Source organism: Phyllobates terribilis, unplaced genomic scaffold (assembly GCF_046119375.1).
Source record: "Phyllobates terribilis strain yellow unplaced genomic scaffold, ASM4611937v1 Scaffold_5__5_contigs__length_657084704, whole genome shotgun sequence".
In the NCBI taxonomy this organism is placed as follows: domain Eukaryota; kingdom Metazoa; phylum Chordata; class Amphibia; order Anura; family Dendrobatidae; genus Phyllobates; species Phyllobates terribilis.
In genome coordinates this window covers 43,947,665-43,964,656 of record NW_027362765.1, presented here as the reverse complement: position 1 = coordinate 43,964,656, position 16,992 = coordinate 43,947,665, and the positions used below count along the sequence as shown (strand labels likewise).

Genomic DNA, 16,992 nt, shown 5'->3' with positions numbered 1-16,992 from the left:
AAGTGCTTGTATTGTACGGTCCGGCCATGAATATAATAAATGGGGTATTCTCATAACGCTGTATGAACCGGTCACCAGACAGTGTGTGTACAGTACAAACACAGAGGGCTATTGAATGCATAGCTGGTGGGTAACATGATGGGAGGGACCAGATGCTGAGGAAAAGTTAGGAAGGGAGAACAGGGAATAGATTAATGAGATGAGGCAATAGGCCAGTCTAAAGAGATATTTTTAGGGAATGCATTGAACTGTGGATACTGGGAATTAACCAAATTGTCTGGGGTAGTGCATTTCAGAGAACTCGTGCAGCACGACAGAAGTCCTAGAGACAGAATGAGAGGTTTGGATTAAAGATGATGTTAGTCTAAATTTATTAGCGTAATGGAGAGCATGGGTAGATTGGTCAGAGATGAGGGAGGCTATGTACGGCAGTGTAGAAGAGTTTGTGTGTCAGAGTGATAAGTTCATATTGTACTCTATAGCGGATGGGTAACCAGTCTAATGACTGGCAAAGGGTAATGGCATTGGTGTAACTACTGGACATGACTATGACTCTGGCTGCTGCAGTCAGAATAGATTGGGGAGGAGACGGTGCCGATGTGCACCATGACCACTGGATTCTCACAAGCCCCTCCCAGTAATCTGTCAACCCAATCCACAAAGTGTCGAACTGAAGTGCCAGGAAAACAACGCACTATTCAAAGATCACAGTCTTTGTGACAGATTGCTGTCTGTTCCTCTAAAAATAGAATCCCCCACTACCTGCACCTGTTTGGCCTGTGCTCCTATTTCCCCTCCCTTACTGCAACAGATAATCCCATAGCTTTCAGAAGAAACGTCTTGATGCAAAAATGCTACCACTGTACAGACACCCCACCTGATCTGCCAACTTAGCAAACTTGTTGGGGTGTGTCAGATCAGAACTAGCCTCCCTGATACTCTTTCCTCTACCCCACCTTCAACTGTCACCCACCTTTCTACTTCATTATCCTGCAGCTCAATACTACAATGCTCCCCCACATCTACCCCAGCAACCACCTGCTCATTGAGCAACAAACTCCTTTCCGTATTGTCAGTGGATCTCAGTGTTGCCAGCTGCTCATTTACCTGGACTTCCAAATGTAAAACGTGCACACATCTCGCACAGCAGTATACACTCTCTCAAACAGCTGGTCAAGGATTAAGCACATGGGACAAGCTGTACACTGGATGGCATTGTCAAAAAAGATAGTACATTTTGCCAACTGGGCTTGCATAAACAAGCTAGCGCCCCACAGTCCAGACCCGACGCATGAAGATATAATTAGAAGAGAATTTAAAATGTAGATAGAACAAAATCCACAAAACGGATTTCTTCACTGCAGGTATCATTTTAATCAATATAACCGCGCCAATATAGCTATGACTGTACTTTACTTAGCAAAATCCTCCTGACAGGTTCTCTTTAAACCAAACCACACTTAGAACAAACCACTTGCAAGCTTGTTCACTTGCTATTTCAGATGCTTTAAATAGTAAGGTTTGTTATTGGATCAAAATCTGGCTCAAAGATCACACCCAGATAGTTGTGGTGAATGACTGCTACTCTACATGGTCTCTGGTTGTAAGTGATGACTCCAACAATTAGGGCTTTTACTCAACTTATCTATTAATGATATAGAAGATGGGAATATTAGAGTTGTTTCTACTTTTGCAGATGACGACAAACTACATAGGATAGTGCAGTCTATACAAGATGTGCGTAAGTACAAGTGGAGCATTAGATATAGTGTTTGGGCATCCACTTGGTAGATGAGGTTCAATGTGGAGAAATATAAATTGACACTAATATGCAGGCACCATATGTCTTAGGGGGGAGTAAAATGAGAAGAGTCGCTTTGCAAACATTGAAGTGAGTTGAAGATTGTATCGCAGCTAAGGAAAAGTAACTAGTTTTTCTAATTGTATAGATGTGAAAGGGGTTGTCCGGTGAAAACAAGTTATCACATGTGCAAAAGATAGTTGATAACTTTGTTGATAGGTGGATGTCCCACCATTGAGATCCACACCATTCAGCTGTAGAGGAATATTTATCTCCAACAGGGAACTTTTATCCCCATTACAAAATTAATTAATTCTCTACGGGACTGATTGAAAAAGCAAAGCACCACGCAGACCCATAGGGAATGAATAGTGCAGCAGTCGAGCATGCGCACTGCCACTGCTTTGTAACCGAGATAACAGTACTCCATTCTGTCAATCTATGCAGATCCCAGCAGTCGGACTCCCACCAATCCGTAGGTGATAACTTTCTTTCACCCGATAATTTACCCATTCGGTGTCTGTGAGACAGTGTTAAATAGAAAATCAAAAAACTCTATATCCATAGTTACCCCTCACCTCTTTATATAAATTATCAAGTTAATTTGTCAACTTCTGTCCTTAGTAAAACTGTGCTGGCTATCCCTCATAATATTATTTTCTATATATCTCTTCATATTTTTCCCTATATTATCTCCAGAAATTGTATTTTTTTTATTATTCTACAATTTTTAATCTTTTTCCCATTCAGGTCCCTACAATATCGGATCCTCTCTGTGGAGATCTATATAACAGAATTTTCCCAATTGACCCATCAAGGATGGATAGGGACAGGGACAAGATGGCAGAGCGGATATTACACCTCACCCTAGAGATCCTCTTCCGGCTTACTGGAGAGGTGAGAGATTCTGATGACGTCACATTACATCATTCATACCTATGGGAATAACAGATGGACAGAAGTGGAGAGGTGAGGACTCTGGAAATGTCTGTAGTGAGATTTATTAATGTGTCTCTCCATAACCAGGATTACACAATAGTGAAGAAGACCTCTAGTGGGCGCTGTGAGGCCCCTGTGTCTGAGGGTTGGGAAAGAACCCTGAGCCCAATCACTGGACCTCCACCTCACCCCCTGATACATGAGGACATCAATGACCAGAAGATCCTAGAACTCACCTACAAGATGATTGAGCTGCTGACTGGAGAGGTGACACTGCTGGGAATGCTGGGACTTTATACAGTAATTCTATAAAGGGATTGCAGGGATGATGTTATCATTGTATATGTCAGGTTCCTATAAGGTGTCAGGATGTCGCCGTCTATTTCTCCATGGAGGAGTGGGAGTATTTAGAAGGACACAAAGATCTGTACAGGGACATCATGATGGAGGTTCCCCAGACCCTCACATCACCAGGTAATAGACAGGACTAAATACACACAGCCTATAATTATCTGTATGTAAAGAATGAATTCAGTCCCTGTATGTGTTTCCTCCAGTTCTATCCAGTAAGATGACAACACCAGAGAGATGTCCCCGTCCTCTTCTTCCACAGGACTGTGATGAAGAAGATCCCAATGTTCCACTGGATCATCAGGTAGATGGAGAGAAGGTGTCATGAGATCTCCCCTATGATGTGTGGATGGCTGTGACGGTCTTGTGGTGGAGATGGCAGGAGTAGAGCTGATCATAGATGTGACTTCTCCATCTGTCGGTGACTTTTACAATATTTGTTTCAGGGTGAAGATCTGATCCATATTAATGCTACAGAGATATATGTGAGGGGTGATGAGTGGTGTAAAGTGGAGATTCCTACATATGACTACCCAGGTGAGTGGTAACCACTAAATGTAGAGAACTCACAGATTCTTCTCAGTCACTGGCTGGTAGAATTTTGTATTACTTGTTATGTGCTCTATGTTCTTTCAGGTTTTTCAGCTTTAGTTTCAACCCTTCTGCCAAAATACTAAAGAAATATGGATGAAAATAGGATATTGTTAAAGATAATAAAATAAGGGTATAAAAATACAGATGAAATATACTTTAATAGAAAGAATAAGATGGTGGGTAAATCCACCTGAACTATTCTCAATGCAGCTTAATAACACCTAGAGTTTGGAGTTGTTGGACTTCACTTACAGCAATTAATAGTCCTTTTGCAAAGTATGTCACAGTATTCTTGACTATTTAGGGGACCACAAACTATGGATATTCATGAAGCAAAGCCCGTAATTCTGCATAAGGCTACATGTTGATGACGAAGAGATTAGGAGTTCCTCTGTCATATCAGTAAAATTCTGTTCCTAGAATTTATGTGGAGATCATAAATGTAGATTTAATATTGCTAATAAGCCTCTTAGATGTTGGTACCTTTAGGCTATGTGCCCACGTTGCGGAAATGAAGCAGAAAATTTCTGCTTAATTTCCGCATGTCCTCTCCCGGAAAAACGCATGCGGAATTCCGCAAGCGTTTATCGCGCGTATTTCACGCGTTTTCGACATGCAGAATTGCCTTGCGTTTTTTCATGCATTAAATAAGGCAATTCCGCATGCAGAAACGCAAAATTAATGAACATGCTGCGGATTTTTGAATGTAGCATAAACGCTGCGGAAAAATCCGCAGCATGGGCATAGAACTTGCGGATTCTCATTGGGGACCATGGGGTGCGGCTTACCAAGCGTTTTACAAGCGTTTCCGCTGCGGAAATTCCGCATCAAAAACGCTTGTAATCCGCAACGTGGGCACGCAGCCTAAGAGGGGAATATTAATCATCGATGTAATGACCAATAAATCTCTTATCTCTCAAAACCTCCAGATATTTTTATACACATATACATGGGCATGCTGGGATGTTTCTAAGCTTTGAATTATTATACAGTTTGTACCCATGTACTGGTTGTGTTTTTATAGAAATGGAAAGTTGTGATGCCATGATGAATGGGACATGTTTTAATATCACAATAAATGACACTACCTGACATCATAAGTGTTTTATCAATAGTATTCGTTTACTTTTTTTTTTTACCTTCTATTGAATAATAATATTAAGATTATATTATAACTCCCCTTAACCGAGAGGGGAATAAAATTAATCCCGAGTGGATCTTTCGGTGGCATAATGTTAGCCCCCTCATATATTATATACTTGGGTATCAAGATAGGTCGCTCACCCTCGTCTTTATACACTCTAAACTATCCCCCCCTTATTAAGAAAATTATTAATCAGCTAAAGACCTGGCAAGATCTACCCTTATCCTTTATCGGTAGGGCGCACTTGGTGAAGATAAGTATGGCAAAGCTCATGTATCATCTACAAACCTTACCATTACTTTTAAAACACTCAGACATTACTATACGTAATAGAGCTTTTAGTCAGTTCATCTGGAAGGGAAAACGTCCTAGAATTAGTGTGAATAAACTCATAGCCTCCAAGGAAGAGTGAGGCATCAACTTTCCATGCATTAGAAATTACAACCTAGCTTGCCTTTTTTCGATATATAATAGATTGGCTTCATAAAAGACATACATATTCTGACTGCTCGCTAGATTCTGACTATGCATCCCCCTACAACTTAACAGCTCTCCTCCACTCACGTTTTACCTCGCTACCCTTAGTAATCAAGAAATCCGTGATCTTTAGAGATACTATCTCTACATGGAAAGCAGTCAGGAAAAAATATGGCCTTTCATTCAGAATCTCAAAACACCTGCCGTTGTGGCACAACCCAGAATTCCCCCAAGGTAGTGAAAGTAAATTCTTTATAAAATGGCAACAAGCAGGTGTTGTGAACATATCTCACCTTCTTCACTCAATTGAACAGAGATGGCTAACATGTGCTGAAACTTTAGGAAAATATGAACTACCCCCACAGCACTATTTCCAATATGAACAGATCAAACTCTCCGTCATGGCTAACTTAAGAGATGTTACCTTTGAAACTTCCCGAAATGAACTGGATAATATCCTGTCATCTCCAATGGGTACCCCCTCAATATCTACACTGTATTCATCAATGAAACCTAACCTTGTGGAAACACACCCAGATACCTTTTTTAAGTACTGGAAACAACAATTTGATGTAGATATCCCCCGAGAAGATTGGAACGGGTTGGAGGTTATTCAGAAAACATATTATAAATGAGTATGGGAGAGAAACTCAGTTCAAAATCATGCATGGTGCGATATACCCCTTTAATCTACCAAAAAAAGACCCACTTTCTAATAGACTAATTGCATGTCCCAAGTGCCAATATCCACACTCTGACCTCCTACACGGCCTTTGGTCTTGTCCTGCATCCTTTTCCTATTCGGACCAGGTAGCTGACATGATTAACACCACATGGGGACCAGGATATGTCCTTTCTCCATGTTTAGCCCTGCTGCATGTTTGGACTAACATAAACAACCCTAGCAAATTAATAGGGAGTCCCCCCAAGCTACTACATACCTGGCTTATACTGGTGAAAAAACAGCTCCTAAAACATTGGCTAGATCCCAATATCCCCCCATTACGGAACTAATAGCACAAATGAAGCATTATATGGAGGTAGAACAACAAGACGCCCTATGTAATAAAGAGAAGCAAGCAGGCAAATTCCTTCTAAAATGGAAACAGTTTATTATAAATTGTTCAATAGGGGACAAAAGGAAAATGGTAGAACCCTTTACATCTACAGCATGGTATATACTAAAAGATCTCAAAAATAACTTGGGTCCACTTCGTTTAACTTAAAATGAAGAAGAGAATGGTGAGGAGAACAATCAATGGGCCAGGACTTCTGGCATAGATATAAATGCATTAATTATCCATGATGGCTTCAATGAGATATAAGACATACTGTCAACTAATTCATTTTGTTGTTTGTTATATCTGTTATACCAATTAAATATGTGAATAGAGTTGTTATAGACCCAGTCTGCGTACGGGAACTCTTACCTCTCTATGTACCAGATTAGATGTATGGTATGTATTTGTGTCTTGAAAAATCAAGTAAAGATGTTGAAAAAAAAAAGAAAAGATTATATTATATTAAAATAATTTGTTATATTCTTGGCAGGTGATTGTACCACAAGCTCAGAAGGACATGAGATCTCTTCAGATTTTAAAGAAGAAGATCATCATGATATCGCACAAGAAACATATGAAGAGCATGAAATTGTCCCAGATATACCATTAACCCTTCACAGCGCAGATCTATCATCTGATCCTTTTCAACAGGTCCGATCTTCTGATTCGTTACAGACTGTTAACCAAAATGAAAATAACAGAATGGATAGTGAGCCTGACGTATCTCACAAAGGGGAGAGTCCATTTGCATGTTTAAAATGTGGAAAATGTTACGTAGATATATCAGATCTTGTTAAACATGAGAAAAGTCACAAGGAAAGGAAATTTTCATGTTCAAAATGTGAGAAATGTTTTACGAAGAATGCACATCTTATAAGACATGAGAACAGTCACACTGGAGAGAAGCCATTCTCATGTTCAGAATGTGGAGCACGTTTTGACTGTCAATCAAAACTTATTGGACATGAGAGAATACATACAGGGGAGAAGCCATTTTCTTGCTTCGAATGTGGGAAATGTTTTTCTCAGAAATCAGGCCTTGCTGATCATCAAAAAACCCACAGCGGGGAGAAGCCATTTCCATGTTCAGAATGTGGGAAATGTTTTAAACACAAATTCACTCTTGTTAAACATCAGAGAATTCACACTGGAGAGAAGCCATACTTATGCACAGAATGTGGGAAGTGTTTTGCCCAAAAATCACATCTTCATGCCCATCAGAAAACTCACACAGGAGAGAAGCCATATGTATGCTTAGAATGTGGGAAATGTTTTTCTAGCAAAAGAACTCTTGATTACCATAGAAAAACACACACAGGAGAGAAGCCATTTTCATGCTCGGAATGTGGGAAATGTTTTGCATGGAAATCAAATCTTGTTGAGCATCAAAGAGTTCACACTGGGGAAAAGCCATTTGTATGTTCAGAATGTGGGAAATGTTTTAAGTTTAAGTCATGTCTTGTTCCACATAAGAGAACTCACTTAGGAGTGAGGCCATTCTGATGCTCAGAATTTCGGAAATGTTTTATCCATAACTCATAACTTTCAAAGACAAAAAAGGACAGATCCTGTGGTGTGCATAGCTCGCAGCAATAAAATTTTAGGCCATGCCCTTACCACACCCATTTATCATATCACTCTACGCTGCTCACAAAGAAAATGTTGAAATATGAAGAACAACACCTCTAAGGCTGTCCACAAAAAAGAAACACAAAAACCGGCACCTCTGTACTCAGAAGTTTCTCAGTGCAGACACATAACTCCTCTCCCACAGGTACTGGGTGCTTATCACTAAAAAACAGTCCATATATAATATGAAATAAGGAAGAAAAAGATAGCACTCACCGGTCCATAAAAAATATTCGCCTTCAATCACATTAAAACGTGAAGCGGGGAAAAGAGTGGTACACCTGGAGGACGACGGCCGTTTCGCGCCTAGCTGCGCTTCTACGGGTCACGATACAGTACCACTCTTTTCCCCACTTCACATTTTAATGTGACTGAATGAAGGTGAATATTTTTTATGGGCCTCTAAGCCTGTGTTTGCACTAATACTAAACCCTTTCGTTATCCTGTTCCATTGTAGGAAAAAAAGCAACATAAAGACCCTGGGGACAGAATCATCATTAGTCGCACAACAACGGAGCCCGACTGTCCCCACTGACTATAATGAGCTCCGTTAACTTTTTCTCAAGATTCCCATCATATCTCACATCTAAGTTCTTGGTCTCAAGTACACACTCGGGGCCCCTCTTCAGCGCTCCTCCCTGCCCTCAGGCCATCTCCTCATCGCTCCTCACTGGTTTCCCCTTTCAATCTTCCGTACACCATTTGCGTGCCTGCGCTTCAAATAAATTAATCAACATTACTCACCTCGCACTGCTCTAATGCAGGCTCTCTGCAGCTGCTTCAGTCTTTTGCTTACTGGCTGCAGCAGTGATGTTATGTCTGTAGTGCATGTGACCACTGCAGCCAATCGCTGTGCTCAACAGCTTGTGCTGACTTAAGCGGCAGCAGTGCTCCATTCAGTGATTGGCTAAAGCGGTCAAATGTGCTACAGACATGATGTCAATAGAGATGCATTTAAAGCAATACACATGTGGGTACAAATAATGTGCACATTTGAATCAAGTTCAAAATAAAGAAATAATAAAAAAGACATATTTGGTATCTTCGCATCCATAAAATTCTTATCTTTGAAAATAGAAAATAAGTTAACCCTGTAAAGAGTCAAAAAGACGAAAGGTCAGAATTGTGGTTTTTCAGTCTCAACACCTCCCTAAAGTATGCAATAAAAAATAATCAAAATGTTTTAAAGATCCAACAAAATCGCCTGGTCACCACACGAATAAATAAGCCCTCACACAGCTCTATTAACGGAAAAATACAATGTAACAGGTCTCGGAAAATGGCGACACAACCATTTTTTTTATCCTTTTAAAAATTCAGATTTTTTTCCACCTCTTTATTTAAAAAAAAAATCTAAGTATCGACATAGTTGTACGGACCTGGAGAATCATATGTCCAGGTCATGTCTAAAATACATTGAATAGCGTAGAAACATAATCCAATAAACATTGGTAGAATTGCATTTTTTTTCACCATTTTATTCCACTTGGAATTTTTTCCCTGTTTCTAGTACATTGAATGGAAAAATAGATGGTGCCATCCAAATGAACAACTTATCCTGCATAATCAAGTCCTTTATATGGATATATCAATGGAAAAATTGAACATTTATGACTGGGAAAAAAAGGGGAGCGAAAAGTGCAAATGTAAAAATGAAATTTGACGAGTGGCTGAGCTATGAATATAGAATATATATGTGTGTGTGTGTGTAAATATATATACAGTACAGACCAAAAGTTTGGACACACCTCATTTAAAGATTTTTCTGTATTTTCATGACTTTGAAAATTGTACATTCACACTGAAGGCATCAAAACTATGAATTAACAAATGTGGAATTATATACTTAACAAAAAAGTGTGAAACAACTGAAAATATGTCTTATATTCTAGGTTCTTTAAAGTAGCCACCTTTTGCTTTGATGACTGCTTTGCATTCTCTTGATGAGCTTCAAGAGGTAGTCACCAGAAATGGTCTTCCAACAATCTTGAAGGAGTTCCCAGAGATGCTTAGCACTTGTTGGCCCTTTTGCCTTCACTCTGCGGTCCAGCTCACCCCAAACCATCTCTATTGGGTTCAGGTCTGGTGACTGTGGAGGCCAGGTCATCTGGCGTAGCACCCCATCACTCTCCTTCTTGGTCAAATAGCCCTTACACAGCCTGGAGGTGTGTTTGGGGTCATTGTCCTGTTGAAAAATAAATTATGGTCCAACTAAACGCAAACCGGATGGAATAGCATGCCGCTGCAAGATACTGTGGTAGCTATGCTGGTTCAGTATGCCTTCAATTTTGAATAAATCCCCAACAGTGTCACCAGCAAGGCACCCCCACACCATTACACCTCATCCTCCATGCTTCACGGTGGGAACCAGGCATGTAGAGTCCATCCGTTCACCTTTTCTGCGTCGCACAAAGACACCGTGGTTGGAACCAAAGATCTCAAATTTGGACTCATCAGACCAAAGCACAGATTTCCACTGGTCTAATGTCAATTCCTTGTGTTCTTTAGCCCAAACAAGTCTCTTCTGCTTGTTGCCTGTCCTTAGCAGTGGTTTCCTGGCAGCTATTTTACCATGAAGGCCTGCAGCACAAAGTCTCCTCTTAACAGTTGTAGAGATGTGTCTGCTGCTAGAACTCTGTGTGGCATTGACCTGGTCTCTAATCTGAGCTGCTGTTAACCTGCGATTTCTGAGGCTGGTGACTCGGATAAACTTATCCTCAGAAGCAGAGGTGACTCTTGGTCTTCCTTTCCTGGGGCGGTCCTCATGTGCGCCAGTTTCTTTGTAGCTCTTGATGGTTTTTGCAACTGCACTTGGGGACACTTTCAAAGTTTGCCCAATTTTTCGGACTGACTGACCTTCATTTCTTAAAGTAATGATGGCCACTCGTTTTTCTTTACTTAGCTGCTTTTTTACTTGCCATAATACAAATTCTAACAGTCTATTCAGTAAGACTATCAGCTGTGTATCCACCAGACTTCTGCACAACACAACCGATGGTCCCAACCCCATTTATAAGGCAAGAAATACCACTTATTAAACCTGACAGGACATACCTGTGAAGTGAAAACCATTTCCGGTGACTACCTCTTGAAGCTCATCAAGAGAATGCCAAGAGTGTGCAAAGCAGTCATCAAAGCAAAAGGTGGCTACTTTGAAGAACCTAGAATGTAAGACATATTTTTAGTTGTTTCACACTTTTTTGTTAAGTATATAATTCCACATGTGTTAATTCATAGTTTTGATGCCTTCAGTGTGAATGTACAATTTTCATAGTCATGAAAATACAGAAAAATCTTTAAATGAGAAGGTGTGTCCAAACTTTTGGTCTGTACTGTATATATGTATAGTGTGTGTGTGTATATATATATATGTATATGTATATGTATATGTATATATATATATATATATATATATATATATATATATATATATATATATATATATATATATATATATATACATACACACTGCTCAAAAAAATAAAGGGAACACTCAAATAACACATCCTAGATCTGAATGAATGAAATATTCTCATTGAATACTTTGTTCTGTACAAAGTTGAATGTGCTGACAACAAAATCACACAAAAATCATCAATGGAAATCAAATTTATTAACCAATGGAGACCTGGATTTGGAGTCACCCCCAAAATTAAAGTGGAAAAACACACTACAGGCTGATCCAACTTTGATGTAATGTCCTTAAAACAAGTCAAAATGAGTCTCAGTATTGTGTGTGGCCTTGTGTATGACCTCCCTACAACGCCTGGGAATGCTCCTGATGAGGTTGTGGATGGTCTCCTGTGGGATCTCCTCCCAGACCTGGGCTAAAGCATCCGCCAACTCCTGGACAGTCTGTGGTACAACGTGACGTTGGTGGATGGAGCGAGAAATGATGTCCCAGATGTGCTCAAGTCGGATTCAGGTCTGGGGAACGGGCGGGCCAGTCCATAGCTTCAATGCCTTCATCTTGCTGGAACTGCTGACACACTCCAGCCACATGAGGTCTAGCATTGTCCTGCATTGGGAGGAACCCAGGGCCAACCGCACCAGCATATGGCCTCACAAGGTGTTAAATATTAATTATCGATATTCATTTTATTCAGAATTCTGTAAGATTGCATCAGCCTCGTGCTAAGGGTGTCCAGATGACATGCGCTATTTGTATGTGTATTTTTAGTTCACTACCATATGCAGAATGACCGGCCTATAAAAGCCCATGATAGAGGCAGGGGGGTCTCTTGCCATTCCACACAACACAGGACGAGGGTCTGTGTGTAAACCAGCAGCTGATGTAGGCCAAGGAAACACGTTCTTTACCCGGACACACGTGCTGGATCCCAGGGAAAGATGGGTGAATCTCAGCTATTAAGCTAATTATGGACAAATGGACAATTACTCTAATTATTTAACCATTGTATGTGCCTTCTGCAATTATTATTTTTAATGGACAATCCAAGAATAAATCGATACATTTTTTTTATAAGAATATCGTGATATTGATATTTTGAGAAGTCCTCGATAGAGAAAAATAATACAGAAAGAAGTATTATTTAATATTGGCGAGCTTAGCCAGTCCTGATTTTTCGTGTTTTTAAGTGAATTTCCTTCTTGAACAAAGGGGGGAGAGAAGAGAGGAGACGAGCTGAACAGCTGTTGTTCACGTGTCAGGAAATCCACTAACTTGTCACAAGAATCAGAAAGAACCTACAGACTGAGGACTGACAGGAACCAGAGGTACTACAAGGATCATATCAGACGAACTGAGCATAGTACGTGCTGATCAGAAGCTAAGAAATCTGAAGGTAAGCAAAATATGGATATAATTTCTTCTTTTGCTAAACAAAGTAATATTAATTTCAAAGTTAATGAAGGAAATGACTTAGATGTTTTGTGGCTTAGAGAATGTGAATTGCAGAATTTACAGTTAACTTCTAAATTGGTAAATAGACAAACACAAATTGCAGAATATTCTACATTTGATAGATGTATTTCATCGTTTTGTGTTCGCGAAGTCTAAGCAGGACAATTGTGTAGAAATAGTGTCAAATGGTGATACTGATTCTGACTGTATTGTGGAAATTGAGCAAGAAGTAAGACACATGTCTGTAACTGAAGGTGACCTTGGGTCTGAGGAAGAGACGGACATACAAAAAACTGACATGGGAGGAGACATGATTGACATATGAGAAACCGACATATTAGGTGATTTGGGAGGAGACATGAGTGACGTAGGAGGAGCTGACGTACAAGGGCCACTAAAAATAGCAGAAAATTCAGAAGCTACTGAGGCCCAACTCCAAATTAAAATGAGGAAAAATTTGCTAAAATTATACAAAATCATGCCAAAATATGATGTCAAAATCCATGTCTGTAGAAATTCCGAGATATTTGAGAGCTTCTCTGATAAGTTTGATTTATCCAATGAGGAGAGGAATCAATTATTTAAAATGTGGATTCCTGTGACATTTTCCAGACGTTTAAATTTAATGCCCTGTGAAAATTACTTTCCTAATGAATGGGAAAATGATTCAGACAGATTAAAATATTTGATTTATTGTGCCACAAAGGATTTCCCAGACATAGATGATCTACAAAAATTAAGGATTGTTAGGAAAGAATGTACATATACATTCATGTCCATATTTGAACGGTTGTACAAAGCTCTCATCAAAAATGGAAAATTACAGCAAATGATAACCACTTTTGTACAAAAATTCAAATTCTTAAATCCAGTATCTCGAGTTATTGCATCACAAAAAGAACCTTTATTTCAATGTGCGCAGTTGCTTGATTTTGTTTGAAAACATGAAAATCGTGAAAAGAAAATAAATCAAGCTAAATTTATAAAACCAGAAAAGGTAAAATCTTCTCAAAAGCCAATATCAAACTCTCCTAGACTGAGTCATCCCCATAATGAAATCTATGAAATACGCAGAAGATTTCATATATGTTATAAGCCATATCAGATGATTCAAAAGTCAATTTCTCCACAGAAAGAGTTAAAAATTCAAAGCTGTGACTTCTCCCTAGAAAGGAAAATGGCCGAAATTGACGGACAGAGACAGGTGAGACGACCAGCTCACAGTGACATCAGGGAATGTAGACAGAGGAACAGGCAGTTATCTGAGCTTTTGAAGGAGAGAAAGATGTATTTTTTAAATAGGGCGTTTCTGGAGATTTTTGACAGAGACAGAAGATTTGGTTTAGGGAATGGCTAAGAAAAAACTGTAATTATATGTTGTATCAAAGTGTTATACAAAGTATCATTAGTTATTTATTATTTTATACAGCAAATTTGTGTAGTTACATAGTATCTGCTAGTTCATATGGGTATATATATATATATATATATATGTATGTGTATGTATATATATATATATATGGTCACACTTGTATACAGTAGAGATTGTGTATAATTGTATTAATATATATATATTCATAGTAATAATTAAAATATTAACTAATAAATTAGAACCTCATATATAAATTAAAGTAGCATTATTTTGAATTGCATTAGAACCAACATATGTATAAGATATTTAAATAATTCTGTTTCTGTATGAATTTGATATTTAATTTTTTGTTATTATATTTCCTTAGAGTTTTCATTCCAAAGCAGGATTTGATCAAACAACTCTAAAATGGATTTATTTCTTTATTCACACAGGAAGTTGGAAAAAATTGCATGATTTTATATGTATAACATTTTAAAATAATAACAATATAACTAGTTGAACTATATTATGTGTAACACTTATTAATTATTTCTTTTGTGCTTTATAACTAAAGCAGCTTTACAGCATGACGTGTGGCAGCTGCGGCCTTTGAACTTTGAGCAAATAGTATAGAATCCCAATCATTCTATTTCCAGCTGACGTAACTTAAAACCTGGTATCCTGTAAAAAAAGAATCTAAGACATTTCTATTTTTGCGAGTCCAGAGCATTTTTTTTTTTTCAAGCGTCCTAAATTTCAGTGAATTACTCTCATATTATATTATATGTACTTGGGGAATATTCAAAGGAATATTAAGATATTAAATTTAATTGATATGACAATGCACATTGATAATTGGGATACAATAATTTTGGGTTAAATATATATATATATATATATATCTATAACTTCATATGTAAAATGTTTGAGTTGAACGAATCTATGACCGATGAATGTGAGCAGCTTCTAACTGAATGTGAGGCCTCATCTAATGTGTGCAAGGAAAAAAAAAAAACTTTTATGTGAAGGTACACAAATATATTTTAATTCTGAGAAAATTATGATACATTAATTATTATCTACATAATATATATGTTTCTATACGTAATTAAGTAATTATTATTTTTTGACTTAGCGAATAGTGGATAAGGGCAACCACACATCAAAATGGTTTATAAAGCAAATTTACATTTAGAATAATTTTTCCACATGATAATTTTATAGTATTCAAGGATATCACTTGTCTTTTAATGGTTACCTAAATAGGTACACACCTCTTCAGACAAATATATGCTACACATTGATATGAAATTTATGCAAAATATTTATAGAAGAATAATTATTTATAATTTGGTTCTGATATATACATAAATTATTTTATAAAATAATATTTTTTGGTATTAAGGGGGGAAATGTGTTTTTGATCCTGATTACATAATCACTTTTGATCAATACTTATTTTTCACACATTTTAATGAAGAAGAAATATTAATAAGGTACAATGGTATAATTAAGAAGGGTATTACATGCAAAGTTGCATCATTTAATAATTTTTGGTAATACAAGGTTATGACAAATACGAAATCATCCAGATAATGGAAATATAAGGGTATTTTTATGAAGAATATAATTACTCTGCATTTGTCATCAACATATAAAGGCCTTATTTTTATTCTTATTTTTACTCTTCATTTTATTTTTCATTTTTACATTTTATTCTTACTTCTTATTTTTCCATTTTTCATTTTTAATTCTCATTTTTTATTTTATTTCAGTTCAATATCTCAATTGAGAAAACACATTAATATTCAATAAAGTAATGTCTAATACAAGAATATTGCTTCATTAAATATAATGATATGAATTAATATAAGAAGAAAAATGTTTCAATTTTCTGAGTAAACACAACTCATTCATTCATTCATACATTTATTCATTTTGGTTCATGAGTATACATTTTTTGGGTATTATTGGTTTAATAAAGATATAAACACTTGTTGTTTCAAAACACACTGACACCTATGGGTTGGAAAAGGTAATTACACCTATGACATAAAAATATTATATCACATGGAGAACTTGATTAATAATGAATTACTATCTATTATTGTTTATTATTCCAAACATAATTTATTTTAATATTTTGATAATAATTAGATGGATATTATTGATTGCTATGGTACGCTGTGATATTATAGGTTAGGAAAATTGCCAGATTTGGTATCAGATTAGGGAATGAAGACTTCAATCAAGACATCGCAATTATGGATTCTATCTTAATAAAGACTTTTCATATTTATAAATTAAAGATATTCTCAAAAGTTACAAGAAGAAGCAACCGATATCCGGACGTCTCAGAAGGTAAAGATGTTGTGAATGCTGAGTGATAATAGATTGTGTCCATTACATACAATACAATTCACACCACTGATAACCAGGACTGCAGAGGACGATGATCCTAAATGAACTGGGTTGTGTTCAAGTTTCATCACGTTCCAGTGGTTTCTTATCACCTGCAACGCTTCAATGAAAGCTGGTGAACAGGTAATACCTGACATATGTGTCCTGAACATTAAGGACTGAGTAGTGGTTATGGTGCTATATAAAGCAGGGAAGTGTCAAGTTAACCCTTGCTTTGCTGACCAAAGACGTCACATCTGTTTCAAAAGTGACACGAGACAAGTGCGGATGACACGGAGGATTCCAGAATTATCTAAAGACAATCCAACCTAAGTCCAGGTGACACTGCACAGATATTAAAGCTACATTTCATCCATG

The 16,992-nt window shown here is 37.5% G+C and overlaps 1 protein-coding gene across 1 annotated transcript in view; it reads left to right on the top strand.

Annotated features, from left to right (window-relative positions):
* Positions 1–9,725, top strand: part of LOC141270656 (uncharacterized) — a 93,910-nt gene extending 84,185 nt beyond the window's left edge. Inside the window, exons 2-7 of the mRNA XM_073680744.1 lie at positions 2,552–2,698; positions 2,828–3,007; positions 3,091–3,214; positions 3,298–3,395; positions 3,538–3,628; positions 6,858–9,725. Coding sequence (XP_073536845.1) covers positions 2,621–2,698; positions 2,828–3,007; positions 3,091–3,214; positions 3,298–3,395; positions 3,538–3,628; positions 6,858–7,870 — 1,584 coding nt within the window. The 5' untranslated portion in view covers positions 2,552–2,620 and the 3' untranslated portion in view covers positions 7,871–9,725. The remainder of the gene's footprint in view (positions 1–2,551; positions 2,699–2,827; positions 3,008–3,090; positions 3,215–3,297; positions 3,396–3,537; positions 3,629–6,857) is intronic.
* The last annotated feature ends 7,267 nt before the right edge of the window (positions 9,726–16,992 follow it).